The 24083-nt window shown below is 41.4% G+C and overlaps 1 protein-coding gene across 2 annotated transcripts in view; it reads left to right on the top strand.

The window, feature by feature from the left end:
* me1 (malic enzyme 1, NADP(+)-dependent, cytosolic) overlaps positions 1 to 18196 on the top strand; it is a 325940-nt gene extending 307744 nt beyond the window's left edge. For both annotated transcript variants that reach the window (XM_078399713.1, XM_078399714.1), the window contains exons 13-14: positions 10938 to 11036; positions 16844 to 18196. In XM_078399713.1, coding sequence (XP_078255839.1) covers positions 10938 to 11036; positions 16844 to 17011 — 267 coding nt within the window. In that variant the 3' untranslated portion in view covers positions 17012 to 18196. The remainder of the gene's footprint in view (positions 1 to 10937; positions 11037 to 16843) is intronic.
* Positions 18197 to 24083: the final 5887 nt, after the last annotated feature.

A 24083-nucleotide genomic window follows, 5' to 3' on the forward strand; every position in this document is an offset into this window, starting at 1 on the left:
CCCGCAGTCAGGATCGAACCTGAGTCTCCGGCGCTGCATTCGCTGTAAAGCAGCAACTCTACCGCTGCGCTACCGTGCATAAAGTATGGAAACAGGTCCTTCGGCCCAACTTGTCCACACTAACCAACGTGCTCCATCTTCACTAGTCCCATCTGCCTGCGTTTGGCTCATACCCTTCTAAACCTGTCCTATCCATGTACCTGTCCAAATGTCTTATAAACATTGTTTTATAGTACCTCCTGCAACTACATCCTCTAGCAGCTCGTTCCATACACCTTCCACTCTGTGTAAAAAGAGTTCACCCTCACGTTCCTATTAAACCTATCCCCCCTCACTTTAAACCTATATCTGGTTCTTGATTCCCCTATTCTGGGTAAAAAACTCTGTGCATTTACCCCATCTATTCCTCGTAATCTTATACACCTCTATAAGATCACCCCTGCGCTCCAAGGAATAAAATCCTAGCCTGCTCAACATCCCCCTATAGCTCAGGCCCTTGAGTTCTGGCAACATCCTCGTAAATCTTCTCTGCACCCTTTCCACCTTAACAATGTCTTTCCTATAACAGGGTGACCTGTTCTAGTCAGAATACAGTCAGGGTGAGAAGGCATAGATTTAAAGTAATTGGTATAAGCTAAGAAGAGAAATTACTTTTTTTTAACACAAGATTGATGGGGAGTTGGATAGACTTCCTGAAAGATGGTCGAGGCTGAATGTGTCATTTTATTTTAAAATACAATTGGATTATTTCATTATAATAATTTTATTTGATTGCGGTATGCAAAGGCAAACTCTGCAGGGATTGTTCAGTATATGAAAATGGGGACAAATTTCTAGTTATTGGGCCAATATTACCGGTTCTTAAACTATGAATGAAAGTAATTTGCTCATAGACATAGTATTTATTCCATAAGGGATATTTGAGATGGCATCCAGGTGAGTATCATGTCTGTATAGAGTAATGCTGGCAACTCGGATGAAGTAATAGTCCTTACCACACCTTTCAACATTTTCTTCCTAGAACATTGAATAGTGCAGCCCTTCAGCCCACAATATCTCTGCCGAACATAGTGCCAAGATCATGACTTATCTACCTGCACAAAACCCATATCCGTCTATTCCCTGCATACCCATATACCGACCCAGAAATCTTCTAAATCCCAGGGGTGGTGGTTGAAGCAAATACATTAGTGGGATTTAGAAGACTTCTGGATAGGTATATGGATATGCAGAGAATGAAGGGATACAGGTTAGAAGGAACTGCAGATTTAAACCAAAGATAGACACAAAAAGCTGGAGTAACTCAGTGGGACAGGCAGCATCTCTGGAGAGAAGGAATCGGTCACCCCTTCCTTCTCTCTAGAGATGCTGCCTGTCCTGCTGAGTTTTACTCCAGCTTTTAGTGTCAATGGAGGGATATGGGTTTTGTGTGCAGGGCTGTTTTTTTATGGAGAGGATGGTGAGTGCCTGTAAAAAATCTGCCCCGCTCATCTTTAAACTTTGCCCCTCTCCCCTCAAAGCTATATCCTCTAATATTTGATTTTTCCATCCTGGGATTAAAAATTGGGATGCGTGGATATTTCCCATGATTTTCTTTCCAGTTAAATAAATCGACAGTAATTGTGTGGTAATCTTACCTGCGTTCCCCAGGGACAATTCTCCATTAGAGGAGGATGCGTTCACAATTTTGGCCCCAGTCGGTTCCAATTTCGAGACTAGAAACTCTATTTAAGTGTTCTATGACTTCTTATCCAGTGTGGCATTCACGGCACAGTATCAGAAAGTGAGAGCTGGTATTTTATCGTGCTGAATATGTTGGAGCCTGCTCCTTTCCTAACCCACCAGCAGATGGCAGTGTTCTGAATCTGCACAAATAATGATCCTCATTTAGAACTGACGAGTGAGAAATAAGCTGCTCATGTTGCACAAAGCAGGCAAATGGACAAAAGAGACAAACAATAATTAGTTCATTTGAGTCTTATTTAGTGAATCAAAACAAGGATTTGTTTCATTATTGTGTAATTTCTCATCATTGTGTGCAGCATTTTAAATAGGGGAGAAAAGGCAATATGGGGAGAAAAGATGAGGTACGATGGTAAGCTAGCCAATAATATAAAGGAGGATAGTAAAAGCTTTTTTAGGTATGTGAAGAGGAAACAAATAGTCAAGGCAAATGTGGGTCCCTTGAAGACAGAAGCAGGGGAACTTATTATGGGGAACAAGGAAATGGCAGACGAGTTGAACCGGTACTTTGGATCTGTCTTCACTAAGGAAGATATAAACAATCTCCCAGTTGTTCTAGTGGCCAGAGATCCTAGGGTGACGGAGGAACTGAAGGAAATTCACATTAGGCAGGAAATGGTGTTGGGTAGACTGATGGGACTGAAGGCTGAAAAATCCCCAGGGCCTGATGGTCTGCATCCCAGGATACTTAAGGAGGTGGCTCTAGAAATTGTGGACGCATTGGTGATCATTTTCCAATGTTCTATAGATTCAGGATCAGTTCCTATGGATTGGAGGGTAGCTAATGTTATCCCACTTTTTAAGAAAGGAGGGAGAGAGAAAACGGGAAATTATAGACCAGTTAGTCTGACATCAGTGGTGGGGAAGATGCTGGAGTCAATTATTAAAGACGAAATTGCTGAGCATTTGGATAGCAATAACAGGATTGTTCCGAGTCAGCATGGATTTACGAAGGGGAAATCATGCTTGTCTAATCTTCTGGAATTTTTTGAGGATGTAACTAGGAAAATTGACAGGGGAGAGCCGGTGGATGTAGTGTACCATGACTTTCAGAAAGCCTTCGACAAGGTCCCACATAGGAGATTAGTGGGCAAAATTAGAGCACATGGTATTGGGGGTAGGGTACTGACATGGTCAATTGGTTGGCAGACAGAAAGCAAAGAGTGGGGATAAATGGGTCCCTTTCAGAATGGCAGGCAGTGACTAGTAGGGTACCGCAAGGCTTGGTGCTGGGCCGCAGCTACTTACAATATACATTAATGACTTGGATGAAGGGATTAAAAGTACCATTAGCAAATTTGCAGATGATACAAAGCTGGGTGGCAGTGTGAACTGTGAGGAAGATGCTATGAGATTGCAGGGTGACTTGGATAGGTTGTGTGAGTGGGCGGATGCATGGCAGATGCAGTTTAATGTGGATAAGTGTGAGGTTATCCACTTTGGTGGTAAGAATAGGAAGGCAGATTATTATCTGAATGGTGTCAAGTTAGGAAAAGGTACAATGAGATTTGGGTGTCCTAGTGCATCAGTCACTGAAAGGAAGCATGCAGGTACAGTAGGCAATGAAGAAAGCCAATGGAATGTTGGCCTTCATAACAAGAGGAGTTGAGTATAGGAGCAAAGAGGTCCTTCTGCAGTTGTACAGGGCCCTATTGAGACCGCACCTGGAGTACTGTGTGCAGTTTTGGTCTCCAAATTTGAGGAAGGATATTCTTGCTATTGAGGGCGTGCAGCGTAGGTTTACTAGGTTAATTCCCGGAATGGTGGGACTGTCATATGTTGAAAGACTGGAACGACCAGGCTTGTATACACTGGAATTTAGAAGGATGAGAGGGGATCTTATCGAAGCATATAAGATTATTAAGGGGTTGGACATGTTAGAGGCAGGAAACATGTTCCCAATGTTGGGGGAGTCCAGAACCAGGGGCCACAGTTTAAGAATAAGGTGTAGGCCATTTAGAACGGAGATGAAGAAAAACTTTTTCATTCAGAGAGTTGTAAATCTGTGGAATTCTCTGCCTCAGAGGGCAGTGGAGGCCAATTCTCTGAATGCATTCAAGAGAGAGCTAGATAGAGCTCTTAAGGATAGCAGAGTCATGGGGTATGGGGAGAAGGCAGGAACGGGGTACTGATTGAGAATGATCAGCCATGATTACATTGAATGGTGGTGCTGTCTCGAAGGGCCGAATGGCTTACTCCTGCACCTATTCTCTATTGTCTATTGTCTATACAGTGTTTCTAATTCAGACTTGGCTGTAAGTTTAAGATAATTTTTTTTCAATTGTTGTCATTATCTTGCATTGACATGGAAATGGTCAATTTCATTAATCCTAGCCCCGCTTCTTCACTTCCCATACACTGTAAATTGATCAATTGTAATCCTGCAACCAGTCAGCAGAAAGACAATGCAGGATTACAATTGATCAATTTACAGTGTATGGGAAGTGAAGAAGCGGGGCTAGGATTAATGAAATTGACCATTTCCATGTCAATGCAAGATAATGACAACAATTGAAAAAAAATATCTTAAACTTACAGCTTTTCACTGTGACAATACACATGACAATAAACTAAACTGAACTTGCTTTTGTCCCCTCTGTTCATAGTTCTCAGTAACAATTCATTAACCTGAAACATTAACCCGATTTACCTCTGTATAGAAGTTGTCCAGCACTTTGTTTTTAATAGAATTTATTTTTTTTACTTTGCCCTCGAGCATTTGAGACAAACTTCTCATTGATGACATTAGCTCACACCAGTGCTTTGTTTCAATCAGCAATTGCATTGGAAACAGAGTCCCTAGAATATATAGACATAAGAAACTACAGATGCTGGATTACAAATAAAGACACAAAGTGCTGGAGTAACTCAGCAGGTCAACCAGCATCTTTGGAGAACATGGGTAGACGACATTTCGTGTCGGGAGTCTGAAGAAGGGTCCCAACCTGAAACGTTGTCTATCCATGTTCGAGGGAAATGCTGCCTGACCAGCTGAGTTACTCCAGCACTTTGTGTCTTCTTTTGAACATACTGTATATCAACTCTCTATGACAGTTAAAGAAAAGTGACAGGGATAATTTAGAGGGACATATTTGGGTCCAAACACACTATTTCATTAGGTTCCCTGTTATAAAATTACCCTAATATTAAAAAGACTCAAAGGGAAGATTGGTGGGTGCATGTGAGAGAGATCAAGTGCAAGGAGACAGGTGCAAGGTAAAGCCGGCAAATTCCGATCAAGGATAGTCCAAGGGTCACCAAAGAGGTAGAGATAGTAGTTCAGCACTGCTCTCTGGTTGTGGTAGGATGATTCAGTTGCTGCAGAAACAGGGCAGGAAAAAAATTAGGATGTGAAATATATATTAAATAACAATATAAAAAAGTGACAGAGTGAGGTTGATTGATGCAAGTAAAATTATGAGTTAAGTGTAAAATAAGAGCAATCTGCTGGAAATGCTTATGAGCTAAGGCAGCATCCGCTGAAAGAGAGAAGCTGAGTTAATGTTTGCTGTCAATGACTGTTCCTCAGAACTGTGAAATATTTGAAAGCAAGGATGTGCAGGAAAGGAGGAGCAGAGAGAACAAAAGGACTATTTGTGTTAATGTGGAGACCAAGTAAGACTGAAGGATGAAATTTTGCAGATACAATCTGTGAAAGGGTGGTAAATGTAAACACATGATCTGCCAGGAAGAGATGTAAATCGGAATGAATTACAGGTAAGAGGGAAAAGAAAACAAGCACAAAATAAAGAAAACAATGCAGGAACTGTGAGATACGGGATAGACCAGTTGCCTGAATTTTTTTATAAAAGAGTACACTGGAAATGTCATAGGTTCTAGGAGCAAAAATTAGGCCATTCGGCCCATCAAGTCTACTCCGCCATTCAATATGGCTGATCTATCTTTCCCTCACAACCCCATTCTTCTGCCCCCTCCCCACAACCCCTGACACCCGTACTAATCACGAATCTGTCAATCTTTGCCTTAAAAATATCTATTGACGGCCTCCACAGCCTTCCCTGGCAATTAATTCCACAGATTCACCACCCTCTGATTCATCCCCATCTCCTTTCTAAAGGTTCATCCTTTTAATCTGAGGCTATGGCCTCTGGTCCCAGATTCTCCATCAGGTCAGGCAACGTGTGGGGAGGGAAAAACATTGCAGCTTGATAACCTTTGAAACTTTGTCTCCCACTTTGCTCTATCTATTGTACTTGAGTTTGACTTGATTGTATTTATGTGTAGTATCATCTTATCTGTTTGGGTAGCATGCAAATCAAAGCTTTTCACTATTCGAATCTAAATGCAGAATGATCTGTTGTTCCTGAAAGCATTTGGATCTCACCTGCCCTTTTGTTCATTATTTTATTCCAAAGTATTTTGAGTTTATATCGCTGATGACTGGGGTGTTGTTTTCCACAAAGGTGCTGCAGGCCTTAGTATCCAGCCTCAAGATAATGGTGGATTGTGCTGCACGGAATCCGAGCAATTATTAAGAAGGAAGCACAGCTGCTTGTTTTATATACATATACTGTACTTTTTATTTCTTTTAACCTTGTCCAGGCATGTCCAATTTCATATTAGTCCAATCTTAAAATGTAAAAGTTGTTAGATTTATACTTCATCACTGCTGTCTGAGTAAACTTATCTGGGCAGTAATAAATAAAACGTTTTTCATTCCCTTTATCCAAGCTAACTTAAACTGGCAAATCCTCTGATTATTTAAAAAGTGCAGCTTATTTTTTTTAGATTACAATTGCACATTGTTTAGTTTGTGGTGATTGACATTATTTCTCAGGTGGATTGGGGAAACTAGTACATTTTTATTAATGTCATTTTGACATTGAGTTCCAAATTACTCATCAACTCGCCATGGCGGCGCATCGGTAGAGTTGCAGCCTTTCAGCCCTTGCAGCCCCAGAGACCCATGCAGGTCATGGGGAGAACGTACAAACTCCGAACAGACTACGGGTGCTGTCTGTTCGGAGTTTGTACGTTCTCCCCATGACCTGCATGGGTTTTCTCCGAGATCTTCGGTTTTCTCCCACAATCCAAAGATGTACAGGTTTGTAGGTTAGTTGGCTTGGTGTAAATGTAAATTGTCCCTAGAGTGTGTAGGATAGTGTTAATATGTGGGGGTCGCTGGTCGGTGCAGACTCGGTGGGCCAAAGAGCCTGTTTCTGCGCTGTATCTCTAAAACAAAACAAAAAAAACTAAAACTCGAAACAAGAGGAGAAATTGTTGAAACTTAATAGGTCGGGCAGCAACTTTGAGGATTGACACAGTTAACATGACGTGTTGATGATTGTTCATTTGCATTGACCTTCCCTCCCGCCCCCCACCACCCCACTGCAAATGAACATTGGCCTCCCGCTCTCTTACCTTGTTCTCAGTTTGCATGTACTTCTGCACGTAGCATCAAGCTGTCAAACTGATGCTGCCCCTGGCCTGCCCTTCTGCATTCCCCTCTGCACCAGAGTTTATCCCTGATTTGATATGAACAGTAGAGGGAGGGATATGCCAGGCCGTGAGGTCAGATTGTGATGATGTACATTTCTGCTGCTGTGGTGGTGGCACATAGTCTCTTGTGCCTGCTTTGTTTTGACTTGCCAGATCTATTGTGACTCCATGAAAAAAACAAAAATCCAAACAAAAAATTGCAGAAACTGGAAATCTGAAACGAACCCAGAAAATACTGGATAAACTCTGCAGTCAGGCAACATATCTGGAAACAGAAAGTCTATGTTTCAGGTCTGTGAGCCCTCATTGTGGAACTGTGCTGTGTGATGTGGTTCTTCATCAAGGACAAATAAGTTTAATTTAGTTTATTTTATAGATACAGTGCGGAAACAGGCCCTTCAGTCCACCACATCCGATCCGATCATCGACCCCTGCACAAATAACACTATCCTACACACACTTGGGACAATTTACACCAAGCCAATTAACCTAGAAACCCACGCGGTCACGGAGAGAACGTACAAACTGTCAGAAAGCACCCGTTGTCAGGATCAAATCCAGGTCTCTGGCACTGTAAGCGCTGTAAGGCCTCCGGGTCTCTACTGCTGCTCCGCCATGCCGTCCTGTATAGCTCTTTGTCTACTGGCAGCAATGTCCTTCAGACCTTGCACAGCTCAGTCAGTGATGGTGCTATAGATTTTTAACTACCCTTCTGTCAAATGTGAGGACACTTCAGAACAACTTTGCCAAGTTTCAACTTTTTGCAGCAGTCCTGTACATCTTGAATATTTAGAAAGTTCTATATTAATAGAACAGTACAGCCTTTACAGTCTAGAATAGAACAAGTCTTTCGGCCCACCATTTCTGCACCCAAAACAATCTAATTCCATCTGACGACATGCAGGTGGAAATAGATAAGGAAAAAAAAATACAGTGGAAAAGAATCTAAAAATACTGTAGAAAGGAAACTAAAAAAATATTTCTGCAACCCCTTTCCAGACTCTCTCTACATTTGCCCTTCTCCACTTCTCCATCTGCCCATCAATTAGGCGGCACGGTGGCGCAGCGGTTGAGTTGCTGCCTTACAGCGAATGCAGCGCCGGAGACTTAGGTTCGATCCTGACTACGGGCGCCGTCTGTCCGGAGTTTGTACGTTCTCCCTGTGACCTGCGTGGGTTTTCTCCGAGATCTTCGGTTTCCTCCCACACTCCAAAGACGTACAGGTTTGTAGGTTAATTGGCTGGGCAAATGTAAAATTTGTCCCTAGTGTGTGTAGGATAATGTTAATGTGCAGGGATCGCTGGGCGGCGCGGACCCGGTGGGCCAAAGGGCCTGTTTCCGTGCTGTATCTCTAAATATTTTTAAAAAATCTAAAAAATCTTCTCCCAATTCCTTCTGTCACCTTCCATCACCACTGATGAACTCCAGCATTTTGTGTCTGCCTTCCATCTATCACCCACCAGCTCTAGCCTCACTCCTCTCCAACTTCTTTACACTGCCATCTCCCCTCTGCTCTTTCAGTCCTGATGCAGAATCCTGACCCAAAACGTTAAGCATTTTATTTAAAGATAGACACAAAAACCTGAAGTAAATCAGTGGGGCAGGCAGCATCTCTGGAGAGAAGAAATGGGTGACGTTTCGGGTTGGGACCCTTCTTCAGACAGTCTTGGCCCGAAATGTCACCTTTTTGTTCTCTCCAGAGATGCTACCTGCCCTGCTGAGTTACTCCAGCATTTTGTGTCTATCCGGTTTAAACCAGCATCTGCAGTTCCTTCCTAACCATTGTATTTATCTCCACAGATGCTGCTCAACCTGCTGAGTTCCTCCAGCCAATCTCCAGTACCTGCGGTCTCTTGCACTCTGTTTTATTTTTAGCAATATCACGATATTCCAGTGAGGATTCTTGTCTGTAGGATGCAATTTTTTTTTTAGCTATGTTCTCGAGGAAGTACAAAATTGCAAAATAACATCATTGTGGAATATCTTCCTGCGTGACAGGGTTTTTTTACTGAAGTGGTAATAAGTTAATTTTCTTAGTAAATACTTTAAACTTTCTTCAACATTGATTTAGATTGAAATTGCCTATTCTGGTTTTCAGTGGGTATTTTAAAAAGCATTTAAAAAAAGGCAAGCAAACTTTTACTGTTGGGAGAAGTTGAGAAATCTTGGTGTAAATTCTTACAATCTATACAAATAGTCTTTAGAAGGATCTGGATCTGAAATCTTTTGTAGACATGTCCTCCAGAGATGTTGCTTGACCTGCTGAATTACTCCAGCACATTGTTTTGTTCAAGATCCAGCATCTGCAGTTCCATGTTTTGCTAGTTAAGGAGGCTCATGAGCAAACAAGTGTCAATTATGTGAATCCTCTGTAGAATCACAACTCAATAATTGTCCATGTTAAAGCAATTTGAGATATTTCTGATAATAGTTGCACTGTCTTACCCCACTTCTAATAATTGAATCCCTTCTGACAGCAATGGAAAGTCTTGCATCTGAATTGCTGATCATTAGAATTGATTATGCTCAGCATCAATGGAAATCAGTTCAAAAGTCATAGGAGCAGAATTAGGCCTTTCAGCCCATCAAATCTACTCCACCATTCATATCATGGCTGATATATCTTTCCCTGTCAATGCCATTCTCCTGCCTTCTTCCCATAAACCCTTGACACCCTTACTAATCAAGTATCCATATAAGGTCATGGGAGCAGAAGTAGGCCATTCAGCCGATCAATTTATTTAAATGGAGAATGCAGAAGAAGGAAGAGAACGAGGCAGCAAATTCAAATGTCTTGTGCTTTTGATGGAATCGCGGTAGCTGGAAACCATTTGTTGAGATTGCCTCTGGTGTGCTCTGTATGCCTCTCAGCATGGGAATATCACATTTCCAGAACTGGGGATTGCAAATCCCATGTGAAGTTAGTTTGACTTTGTTGATTCAAAAATGATTTTCCTATTCAGGGTTAACCTTTAGTTAGGCCAGGTTTGACGATCATGAAAATTGGACCTCTTTACTGAAAATTACAAATTTTGTAAATGGCGTCCAACTTTCCAGACTTTGCTGAGCATAGAAAACTAACTTTATAACATAAGACATTGTCCATCAAACTGGCAAACATCCACACTGCATTCAAGTAGCTTCTACTGCAGAAAAATAATTTTAACAGACAATTGATATTGTCAGAAATTTCTTGGCAATGGAAAGTGCACGAATTTGCAGATTTCACTTAATCTCGTACCAATTTTTGAAGACAGAAGGACTGTTTGTCCAAGACTCATCCTCTTCCTGCTTTACAGATCATTTACCTTCCTTGGGCTTGGTTGAGCCCTACATTTGGGATTGGGGAATGGTGGCCCATTCAGGGCAAGAAACCGGGAACCAACCAGTTCAGTGACCAGGGGTGTTTTGCGGGCAGTGGTGGAGGTTGAACTAGTGGAGTGGAGCTTGTGTTATTGTTGCAGCACAAGAACAATCCCAATGATGTTGTTTGGCACAAGCTAATTTGGCACAGGAATGGTTGAATGTGCAGGGCAAACATCATAAATTGCAGAGGGCGAAGTCACAAATGATCATTGTGCTCAGCTGCTTGGTTGTACCTTGATGTTCAGTTTTAAATGACATATTAAATCCATTGAAATTCATTGCTGTAATCCACATTGGGATGAATCTTTTATATTAATATGTTACTGAAAGCTGGATCTTACTTGTGTGTTTTTGCTCTTGTTTTGCAGGCATTAGCTGAGCAAGTTCTTGAGGAACATTTGGCAGAAGGACGTTTATATCCTCCGCTTAGTACCATCCAAACTGTTTCCTTAACTATAGCAGTGAAGGTAATAAAATCTCCTTTTATGCCAGGTACTATCATAACGTTTAAGAGACACTTGAACAGGTACATGGATAGGTTAGGTTTAGAGGGATGGTGGCCAAGTGCAGGCAGGTGGGATTAGTGTAGATGGGACATGCTGGTCGGCGTGTGTAATGTAGGCCGATGGACCTGTTTCCACACTATATCACTCTATGACTATAACAATGACTGAATTTGTTATTATCCGAAACTTTAAAGTCTTACCACCATCGATTTTCCTTCTCATAAATAGAATTGAAAGAAATCCGTAGTAAAGATATTGTTAGAAAAAATATCTTGCCTATTTGCCTCTGTTTTTCTCCGGTGTTGCAGTGGGCAAATTAAGATTTAGATGCTGCAAATGTCCGAAAGATTTGTTTAAGTGGCCGATTAATGTTGGAGGATACAAGGGGATGGAGGTACAAATGACAGAGGGAATAATGAGGCTGATGAGCAAGAGAGGAGAGAGGGGTTTTGCGAAGAATAAAAGAGAGGAGTGTGAGGCATTTGTATGTCGAAAATGGAACAAAAGGGTAGTTAGTGGTAGAATTGATACAGAATAGATTGAGGGACAATATTTGGGCGGCAGCGGTAGTTGCTGCCTTACAGCGCCGGGTTTCCATCCTGACTGTGGTTGCTGTCTGTACAGAATTTGTACGTTGTCCCCGTGACCACGTGGGTTTACTCCGGGTGCTCCGGTTTCCTACTACACTCCAAAGACGTACAGGTTTGTAGGTTAATTGGCTTTGGTAAATTGTCCCGAGTGTATAGGATAGCACTGATGTACGGGGTTCGTTTGTCGGCACGGACCTGGTGGGCTGCAGGGCCTGTTTCCGCACTGTATCTGTAAACTAACCAAAAATAATGAACTGACTTTGGAGGAAGATCTTTTTTCCCATCAAAACTGATGATGCCTAGAGCTCAGTATTGTGACCATTGCTGTTTTAGTGTGCATTAATTATTATAAATTTGTTTGCACTGGGTACCATTTCAAACATTGTAGATGGCACAAAAATGTACAGGTGCAAAAAAAACTGAGATCGTGAATAAAAAGATCACTTTCACGGAAGTTACATGTTTTTTCAACTTTTTTTTTCAACTGGCTTTTCTTGACACTCACCAGATGATGTGGCTTCATGTTAAAAAATATCAAGATACAGTTGACTTTCGGGGAATACAGTGCAAAGGATGCCTGTAGTATAAGAAAATAACTGCAGATGCTGGTACAAATCGATTTATTCACAAAATGCTGGAGTAACTCAGCAGGTCAGGCAGCATCTCGGGAGAGAAGGAATGGGTGACGTTTCGGGTCGAGACCTGTAATAGAATGCCTGTAAATGGCTAATAGCACTATGGGTTCTGTGCTTTCTGTAAAGTTTGAAGGATAAATAACTGGAAGGCACAAACGTAAGCAGGATCAGCAAAAAAAACAGAGACTTGAGAAAAATAATTTTTAAACAATTGGTTACGATGGTGCATTGCCTGATAAGATGCTCATAAATCAGTAAAATTATGAGAGGCAGAAATAATCAGTGTTTTTTCCAGTGTGGAAATATGAAATGCTGCAGAACATAGGCTGAAGGTGAGGGTGGGGAAAGTTTAATGGAATGAAGGCAGGTGCATGAGCTAACATGGAGAGATGTGGATCATGTGAAGGCAGATGGGATCAGTTTAACTTGGCCACATGGTGCATAGAGCCTATCACTGTAATGTGCTGTACTGTTCTATCTTCTAATGGATCCTATGGCTGTGTTCCAAAAGGAAGTGAGTAAATAATTAAATGAGAGAAAAACTAAAGGTGTGGGGTAACAACTGGGGAAAGTGGGAAAGAGCTGATGCGGTCTCTACCGAACACGCTGTGCTGTCCTAATCCTCTTCTATTAATGATTAAGCAGGTTAGGAAGAGAACTTGTGGAACCAGTGGAAGGAGAGATGAAATCAGTCTTACTGGTGATGGCAAAACAGTTCTCTGGTCTGTTTTAGTGTGTTGTGGCAGAGGGTGAAATGAGGCCGCAGGGGACCTGGATGATGTTTGAAGAAGGGTCTTGACCCGAAACGTCACCCATTCCTTCTCTCCAGAGATACTGCCTGTCCTGCTCAGTTACTCCAGCATTTTGCGTCTATCTTCGGTTTAAACCAGCATCTGCAGTTCCTTCTTACACACTGGATGATATTGATGTTGTGTTCGACGTGAAAACTGATTTCAATAGAGTTTGGGTTGGGACCCTTGTTCAGACTGATCTAGGTGATGCTTTGGGTCGTGACCCTTCATCAGACTGATGAAGAGTCGAGGGTGTTTTATTGCTATATATCCCGAAACGGAACAACAAGATTCTTACTTGCAGCGACAGCTCGCCCTTTCTGATTGATGCCCTTTCATCAGAACTAATGAAAGGTCCTTGACTTGAAACATTACCTCTGAAGAGAGAAAAATAAGCAATGTTTCTTGATGAGTGTCTCCAGTTTTTCCTGTTTTTAATTAACAAGAGGGGAAGTCTGGCATAGAGAATGGAGACAGGTTGAGGGTTCATAGTTTCTAAAACAGTGAATCGATGATGGGTTCAAGGGAAATAGAATTAGGATTTTACCTGCTCAAGAGAAGCTTGTGCCACGATGGAATGAACATGGAAAAGACAAATGATGAGTGAGGTATGAGGCATTTCAGGATTGAGTTATATTTAAAGTAGTCTGTTCTTCCAAGATGTTTCAGAAGCTACAGCTAGAACAGGTTTTCTTGTGGGTTTTCCCCTGGCACAAGGGAGTGTATTCAAAAATAATACAGTGAGCATTTTATCAAATAATTTCAAGCTAAAGGAATTTGAAAGGTTTCCTTGTAAGTAGAAATACTGACTGTCAAAGATGGCAAGTAGAGTCATAGAGTGATACAGTGTGGAAACAGGCTCTTGGGCCCAACTCACCCACACAGGACAACAATGTCCCACTTGCCTGTGCTTGGTCCATATCCCTCCAAACATTGTCCTATCCATGTACCTGTCTAACTGTTTCTCAAACAATGGGATAGTCCCAGCCTCAACTACCTCCTCTGGCAGCTTGTTCCATACATTCTTTGTGTGCAAAAGTTATCCCTTGGATCCTTATTAAATCCTTTCCCCTTCACCTTGAACCTATGTCCTCTGGTTCTCGATTCCCCTACTCTGGGCAATAGACTGTGCATCTATCTACCCAATCTATTCCTCTCATGATTTTGTATACCTCTATAAGATCTCCCCTCATCCTCCTACACTCCATGGAATAGAGACCCAGCCTACTCAACCTCTCCCTATAGCTCACACCCTCTAGTCCTGGCAACATCCTCGTAAATCTTTTCTGAACCCTTTCAAGCTAGACAATATCTTCCTATAACATGGTGCCCAGAACTGAACACAATATTCTAAATGCATTCTCACCAACATCTTATACAACTGCAACATGACCTCCCAACTTCTATACTCAATACTCTGACTGATGAAGGCCAAAGTGCCAAAAGCCTTTTTGACCACCTTATGTAGTGACTCGACCTTCAAGGAACCATGCACCTGTATTCCTAGATCCCTCTGCTCTAGAACACTACCCGGAGGCCTACCATTGACTGTATAGGTCATGCCCTTGTTCGACGTCCCAAAATGCAACACCTCACACTTCTCTGTAATAAATTCCATCAACCATTCCTCCGCCCACCTGGCCAATTGATCCAGATCCTGCTGCAATCGTTCACAACCATCTTCACTATCTGCAAAACCACTAACTTTTGTATCATCAGCAAACTTACTAATCTTGCCCTGTATGTTCTCATCCAAATCATTGATGTAGATGACAAACAGTAACGGGCCCAGCACCGAACCATGAGGCACACCACTAGTCACAGGCATCAAGTCTGAGAAGCAACCTTCCACCATTACGCTCTGCTTCCTTCCATGGAGCCAATTTGCTATTCATTCAGCTATCTCTCCTTGGATCCCATGTGATCTAACCTTCCAGAGCAGCCTATCATGTGGAACCTTGTTGAACGCCTTACTGAAGTCCATGTACACAACATCTACAGCTGTGCCTTCATCAACCTTTTTGGTCACGTCTTCACAAAAATCAATCAGATTTGTGAGACACGACCTCCCACGTACAAAATCATGCTGACTATCCCCAATACAGGAGAGACTTTGGGTCCAGGGCTCCTCAGTCACACCCTCTCCCCTTCCCTTTCCCCCCTTCACTTGGTCTAGTATACAATAAAACTACTTTAATCCAGCATGCTCAGTACTTTGGTGCCAGACTAACATTTTGTTGCATATTACTCTATGAACATAAGAACATATAATGTAGAACAGTATAGCACAGGAACAGGCCCTTCGGCCCTTAGCATCAGTGCCAAACATGATGCCGCTTAAACTAACTCCTTCTTCCTGCATATATGTCTATCTAAGAGCTGCTTAATCTCGACGATCATGCCTGCTTCCACCACCACGCTAAGCAGTACGTTCCAGGCAACCATTACTCTCAGTGCAAAAATAAACTTGCCCACGTATCTCCTTTAAACTTTCCTCCTCTTACCTTATAACTTTGCCCTCCAGTATTTGACATTCGGATACTGGAGAAAAGATTCAGTATATTTTCTGGAGATACTGAAAAATTCCATATCTCCAGAAGAGATACTGGATCTTTTCCCCAGATCGTGGGGAAACGATTCTGACTGTTTACCCAGTCTATGCCTCTCATAATTTTATAAACTTCTATCAGGTATCTCAACCTCTCTGCTCCAGGGAAAACAAAACAAGTCTGTCCAATCTCTCCTTCTAGCCACTATCCTCTAACCCAGGAAGCATCTTGATAAAGCTCTTTTGTACACTTTCCCAGCCTCCACACCCTTCCTCTAATGGGGCAAACCAGAACTGCATATACTTTTGTTTGACTTCTTATTTACAATGATATACATCAGAACAATAATTTTGACCAGTGACTCCGGTAAAATTAATGGGAACATAGGAAACAAGCCCCCATTAGGTTTGAGGAAGAGTGCAGTGAGCAGAACCAAGTGAGTTTGAAGGGTACACGGCAACCGGGCCTGGGTGAGTGGAGTGGCACACAGGAATTGGTGCCCGCTGAACCTAACACCGAATCAATGGGAATTATGAATGGTCAGGTAATGGGTTACGAGTTTTACTGTATTTAAGGAAGTGGTGGTCAGATTTTTTAGTTTTCAGAGTAGTTGAAAGTTATGGGAACAGGCAGGGAAGTGAAGCTGGGGCAAAGAACAGCCATGATCTTATTGAATGGCAGGGCAGGCTTAAGGATTCTCCTGACCTATGCCTGCATCTGTTTCTTATGATCGCACGAAGATAGACACAAAGTGCTGGAGTAACTCAGCCGGGTCAGGCAGCATCTCCGGAGAAAAGGAATAGATAACATTTCGAGTTGGAACCCTTCTTGGCTCTTATGATTGCACTGTCATTTAACAAATGTGCAGCCATGACTTAACTTAGTTTAGTTTAGAGATGCAATGCGGAAACAGGCCCTTCGGCCCACCGAGTCCACGCCGACCAATTTACAATTTTCACGAGCCAATTAACCTACAAACCTACGTCTTTGGAGTGTGAGAGGAAACCGGAGATCCCGGAGAAAAAACCCATGCATGTCATGGGGAAAACGTACAAACTCCGTACAGATACCGAGTCTCTGGTGTGCTGTAAGGCTGCATCTCTACTGCTGTGCCACCATGCTGTTCCTTGTGCAGTAGTCAACCTCCCCATCACCTGTCATTTTTTTTTTGATGTTCAATTAACTTTGTGTTTTATCTTTCAGATTGCTGAGTATGCTTTCAAAAATGGAATAGCTTCAGTGTACCCAGAACCTGAAGACAAACGATCCTTGATCAAATCCCTGATTTACAGCACTGATTATGATGATTTTGTAATTGATTCCTACACCTGGCCAGAGGAAGCCTCAAGGATTCAAACAGTCAAAATATAAAAGCATTGTACGTAGCATTACAGAGGGTCTAGCAGTTTAAATTACTAAAGAAGTAAATTAGTAGGTTTAATTTTCAATTTTGCAGTATGCTGTAGGTACTTAGGTTTCATTTTTTGATATAAATATCTCTTCTGCAACTAAAAATATTTTTTCCTGCAATAATATAACCCTTACAACTATATATTTCTGTACTAATTATGTTAACTTTTTTTTAAAGTTATGATAACACAGACTATGCAATAGTGGCATGACCAAAGGAGGACATTAAATATGACCCCCCACTAATGTCCTTGTTTAACGTTGCTTACTGCTGGTGAGATTGGGAGCAGGTCATTCTTTGTGCTGAAATGATCTAATGCTGGTACTTAAAATTTTGCCATTTCAGTCGAGGGCATCGCAAGGTAACACTGAAAGTGGTAACTTGAAACATTGTCACCACTTTCAGAGTGCTTTTCAAATGTCTATATTGAAATACTGGTAGAATCCATGAGTTCAGTGGAATTGGCAACGGTGGGATTGGTGGACAAGGGGTGATGTGTGAATAGTTAAAGGCGATGGGGATTCTCTGCACCAAACTGACACGGTCAAATAGAATTCCATTGGATCTGGACGTCTTCCAGAATTGGGCAACGTTCAGCTTTGTTGTTCAATGGAAAATGATGCAGGTGAGCAGTGTTGACATCTTAACATCAAAGCAGGAGAAAGCTGCATCATTCCATATCCGTCCGGTTAGGAAACCAATGAAAATTGTATTTGACAGGGCAGAAGGAATGCTGCTGTCCCTCCAGACTGCAAGGAAGCCACCTCTGGCTCGGAGCCTCCACTCTACCATGACTCCTGATATCCTACCAAGCCCCTCATCAACACACCAACACTACCATTCCCGCAGGTCCCTCGAATGTAGCCCCCATGCACCACAATTTATATAACTGAACAGCCTCTTCCCAAATTCAGTGGTTGGGATACTTGCGCCCTGTTTGCTTTTTGCAGCACAACCATGAATATTGTGTTAATCAGTCACTGTCTGAACCCAGATGGCTTGCCCATTCTCCCTAATGATAGTAAAATCAGACAAAATGTGTAGGAAGGAACGGCAGATGCTGGTTTAAACCGTAGATAGACACAAAAAGCTGGAGTAACTCAGCGGGACAGGCAGCATCTCTGGAGAGAAGGAATGGCTGACGTTTCGGGTCTGAAGAAAGGTCTCGACCCGAAATGTCACCCATTTCTTCTCTCCAGAAATGCGGTCAGTCCCGCTGCGTTACTCCAGCTTTTTGTGTCTATTGACATAGTAAAATCAGAGCCTTCTATTTACTTGGTTAAGCATCTGGATCTTTAATTTAAAAATAAAACATGAAGCATTTTCCAGTATGAATTGAAAAAGAAAATGTTGCTGGGTGTCAGCTATTGTTGCTGTCGTGAATGGTGAGTTATGTATTGTACTTTTTTTTGTGGGTGGTGGCTAGAATAGCAACTTTGAGTGCAAAATATGTTGAAGACACTAGTATCAACAATTATAAACATTTATCTGAAGATTTTTCAACAAAACATGAACCCGACCATTTGTTTGCAAACTGAGCTTTATTTTATTCTTACTCATCTTGCTTTGATTTACTTCAGCCAAAAAAAAACACCAAATTGAATTTTGAAGTGATGGAACTGATTTAATCTGAGATTATTTTCCCTGCATTAGTTTAAGGGAATTGAAGGATGCCTTAAAGTGAGATATTTGCACATGATGTCACAGTTGTGGCTTTGAAGATTTTGTTCTCCATTTATCAATTTTGCAAGTTGTAGAGGTTCTTTGAGTTTGTAAACTTGCATTTCCTTTGAAGTTCATTCCATGGAAAAATTGTAACAAAATTGCACATTTATTGTTGTGCCAGTTTTAATAGCTTTAATTCTATTGCAAGCTAATCGCATAGAACAGCATTCAACAACATAATGTTAAGATATAGGTTGAGGTTTAAGCAGCTGAAATTGCATTAAATCAAAACTGGAAACTAAATAAAGTCAATATGCTTTATGATCAAAATGCCTTGCTGTGTCAGATAAGGAAAAAAAGTAATATTAAACTGGCTTTACATACATGATTATATGTTTTTTTTGTCTTTTTGCATTGATTCTGACCAACTTGAAACCTTTTTAATAAGCTGACACCACTAACTGCAGGGTCGAAAATAGTGAGAGGGTGCAACCTGAGTATTTTGCACCTGGTTAAAGTTAACGTAAATTTATAAGGAAAGAAATTCTGCTTCACAACCCCTTCAGGACATCTTTAGAATGTGCTTTTCTAGACTCGAGTGTGCCTAGTGACCTGTTATAATCAAACCTTGGAATGAATGGCATCCTGTCATGAGGGAACGATAAATAGATAGCTAGGAATGGAGGTGTTAAGAAAGAACTAACTTTTGACAAGGTTGAGCCAGGGAGGGTCATCATTAACCCAAATACAAACCATCACATGATTTTAGAAACAAAGAACTGCAGATGCTGGTTTATACCAAAGATATACAAAGTGCTGGAGTACTTGTGGGTCAGGCAGCATCTCTGGATAAAAAGAATGAATGACATTTCAGGTCAGGTCCCTTCTTCAGACTTCAGTGTCTGAAGGAGGCTCCTGACCAGAAATGTCACCCATCCTTTTTCTCCAGAGATGCTGCCTGACCCACTGAGTTACTCCAGCACTTTGTGTCTATAAATTAGTTTAGAAGATTGATTAAATTACTAATAGCAAGGTGAAGATTTATTTTTAAGACATGCAAAGTGGTAAAATGTCTATGTGAAATATTTCAGGGCATGTCTGAAACTTTTTTCGTCCTTAAAACTTAGATCTTATGTCAAGCTTTTTCTATCGCTTTGGGTTTGCCGATATTTTGCCATATTTTGTTATCACATAGAAAGAGGACATTTTGGCCTCGGGTCTATGCTGGTTTTACAGGGCAATTTTATTCACCAACAGTTCCTGCCTTTAACCTATTCTCCCCAAATTCCCATTAACCTCCCTTCTTAGACTCTGCCACTTACCTATGCACTAGGGCTATGTTACGCTGACCAGCTAGCACATTAAACTGCTAGTCTTTGGGATTTAAGATAAATTTAAGACCTCAACTTTTCATTTAAATGATATAAGACCTCAAGTTTTCATAATCTGTCGATAATTCACTGAAGGGACCAAATTTCCAAATTTTCTGATGATATCAAATTAGGTGGGCGCGTGAGTAATCTTTCAAGGACTGAAAAGCTGGATGAACGAGTGAGCACATGGATATGTGGAAAATATGGTATACATTTTGGCAACCCACAGAAAAATAGACTATTTGATAAATCTGTGAGACTGGATAGTGTTGATGTTCAAAACAACCTAGATTTCCTCGTATACAGTGTGTCAGGCAGGATCTGTGGAGAAAGTGGACAGGTGACGTTTCCCGATCCAAAAACGTCACCTAGCCATTTTCTTCAGAGATATTGCCAGACTCACTGAGTTGTACCAGCATTATGCATCTATCTGTGGTATAAACCAGCATCTGCAGTTCCTTGTTTATTTCATTTTCCTTGTATACAGTTTGCTGGAGATCAGCATTAAGGTGCAGAAGAACAAGTGATACATTATCCTTTATTACGAGAGAATAAAAGAGTAAAGCTTTGTTGTAATTGGAGTGGACCTTGGTAAGGCTACACTTGGAATACTGAGTTGAGATTTCTTCTCGATGTCTATCATATCATCATATCATATATATACAGCCGGAAACAGGCCTTTTCGGCCCACCAAGTCCGTGCCACCCAGCAATCCCCGTACATTAACACTATCCTACACCCACTAGGGACAATTTTTACATTTACCCAGCCAATTAACCTACATACCTGTACGTCTTTGGAGTGTGGGAGGAAACCGAAGATCTCGGAGAAAACCCACGCAGGTCACGGGGAGAACGTACAAACTCCTTACAGTGCAGCACCCGTAGTCAGGATCGAACCTGAGTCTCCGGCGCTGCATTCGCTGTAAAGCAGCAACTCTACCGCTGCGCTACCGTGCCGTCTAAGGATGAACATGCTGCAGAGGAGGTCAATAAAGATTCCCTGGGGCTGGTTCCTGGATGGTGAGTTTTCCACGTGAGTGGAGATGGGTACAGTGTGACTATTTGTTAAAATTTAGACAAATGTAAGGACATCTTATTGAGATGTTCAAAAGGACCTAGGTTTTCTACAGTTTGCATACAAGCAACATGATGGTACTACAAGTGTTTAAGAGAGCACATGGCGTGTTAGCCTTTATCATGGAATAAAAGAGACAGGCTTGTGTTGATGTTCAAACAGATAGTCATGCAGCATGGAAACAGGCCCTTCGGCCCAACTTGCCTATGATAACTAACATGCCCCATCTACACTAGTTCCACCGGCCTGTGCATGGCCCATCTCCCTCTAAGATGTAGGTTCTCGGATTGGTAGGAATATTTGCATGGACTCAGCAGCAAATCTTGGGTGAATTATTGAGAGTGCCTGTATTTGACCTTGACTCTGAGCCCTCCACTGCCTGAACCTTCACCCTTCCCCACCATGTTCTTTGTCTACCCCCCACATCATTGGCTGATAATTTTGCAGCCAGTGAGTGCAGGTTTTGGATATCGCTCATTGGATACAGACAGAAGCAAGATATGATGAGCTGCAATGCAGAAGCAGAAGAAAAATGGGATTAACTGAATAATTTGCAAGCATTGGCTTAATTCAGCAATTAGGACATAGATGCTACTGCGGTTACAGACTGCATCTTAAAAGGGATCAAGCTAATTGAAACAAAAACAAATCTTTCAAGAAGATGTATTCGAGAAAGTCAGATAGATGTATTCAAAAGAGAGTTAGATATAGCTCTTAGGGCTAACGGAATCAAGGGATATGGGAAGAAAGCAGGAACGGAGTACTGATTTTGGATGATTAGCCTTGATTATATTGAATGGTAGTGCTTGCTCGAAGGGCTGAATGGCCTACTCCTGCACATATTTTCTATGTTCCTAACCTTATCAAAATATTAGTGCAAGTAAAGGGATTTAAAAAATGTTTTAAAAACTAGTCCTTTCAGCTCTTACAATCCATATCCCAGGAAGCAAGAAACAGGGATGAAATATATCCAAATTCTTCTGAGGCAGAAGTGGTATCTGAAATTATTTATTACTAATCCAGATTTGCTGCTGACTGAGACTGGTATCACAATAATACCTGCATATGTTTAAACATTAAAAATGGTGGAGACAAAATGATAAATAAAACTGCCGTTCATATGTATTTCATGGTTGATGTCAGCTGAAAAGCTGCTCTCCTGAATTGAAAAGCAGGAATCTAATTGACCCAGTACCTAGAATATGATTGCAGAACAATTCAGATGGGGATGGAGAAACATAGAGGTGAAGATGAGCTTTCCCCTTGCACATCTTACGATCAAGTGGCCAAAAGCCAATTTTGATTTTGGAACCATTTTCACACTAACACACTTTAATAAATTAAACGTAAGAAAATAACTGCAGATGCTGGTACAAATCAAAGTTATTTATTCACAAAATGCTGGAGTAACTCAGCAGGTCAGGCAGCATCTTCAGTCTGAAGAAGGGTCTCGGCCCGAAACGTCACCCATTCCTTCTCTCCTGAGATGCTGCCTGACCTGCTGAGTTACTCCAGCATTTTGTTAATAAATTAAATCATACTTATTCCTTCACCTCTATCTTATGTACCAGCATTACCAAAGTACGATTATCAAACATTGTAAACACTTGGAGGTTGGGAGGAGAGGGTGCTGCACCAATGCAGGAGAGGTTTGGGCCCAACAGGTCCACTTGGTCTAGTGTCTGATAAATGTGCTTTGGCAATGTTTATACATGAAAGAGGTAGCAGTACTCTGTGCCTGTGATGCTGCTGCAGGCAAGATTTTCCATTGTGCTTGTACCTCACCATACAATGGTTCAATCGTTCTTTTATTATCACACGTGCCAAGACACAATAACATTCTGTTTTTGCATACAGATCAGTAAGAATATTAACATATTTATGTAAAATCCCCAATAAACGACCAAATCTGTGGAATTCTTTGCCACTGAAGGCTTTGGAGTCCAAGTCATATATTTAAGGCAAAGATAGATAGATTATGGCGGAGTAGACTTGATGGGCCGAATGGCTTAAAGCTACTCCTATCCCTTATAACCTTATGAATGCATAGAAACAGCCCACTGAGTCCATATGCAAAAGTTGCCATTTTAAAGTCCCAGCTGCAGCTGACCGTAAAGGACCATTGTAGCCATCGCCTCCACCCAGATCACTAGTCCGTCTCCTCATCCGGCCTTCAATCCTCATCCATTTTTATGCACACGTCTATAATCACCACTATTTTACTTGTTATAGGATTTCTATTTGAGTATGAACTATAATATTTGCATATAAATAATTCAACTTTAACCTACAATAAAGGGTCTCGACCTGAAACGTCACCCAGTCCCTTCTCACCAGAGATGCCGCCTGTCCTGCTGAGTTACCCCAGCATTCTGTGTCTGTCTGCAGTATCTTGTATATACTTTGTTCATTTGTTTTATACAATCCATGCATTTACTACATAAATACTACAAATCATTTATTTTAATTGGCATTTTAGATTTTGGATTTTCTGCTTGACTTAATAGCTGAAAAATGTGAACTGAGTTACTTTGTCACTTGCCACAACCAGTGCTCCTGATCCGGAATTAATTGCTGGTGTAAAGCTTTGTTGAACATTTTTGGCAGGGCCCCCGAATAAGAAGATGGCAACAGGCATTGAAAACAAGATAATGCAGCTGGTGACCTTGGCTGAGTGAGGCAACCCTTTTGAAATCACTTTTTAATATAAAAGGCACCTTAGCTTTTATCTGGGGTTTTTTTCCTGCATTAACTTTACTCCTTCATAATTATTATTGAGATTTCACTATTTCATTGAATCAAAGCAGAATTTAAATAACAGATTTTCTATTTTAATTATACCCCATTTTAAGCATATCTAGACTGGAATTACTTATTCATGACTTGGGGGCCCCATACTGTTTAATACTTTCCACTG

Source organism: Rhinoraja longicauda, chromosome 5 (assembly GCF_053455715.1).
Source record: "Rhinoraja longicauda isolate Sanriku21f chromosome 5, sRhiLon1.1, whole genome shotgun sequence".
Classification (NCBI taxonomy): Eukaryota; Metazoa; Chordata; class Chondrichthyes; order Rajiformes; family Arhynchobatidae; genus Rhinoraja; species Rhinoraja longicauda.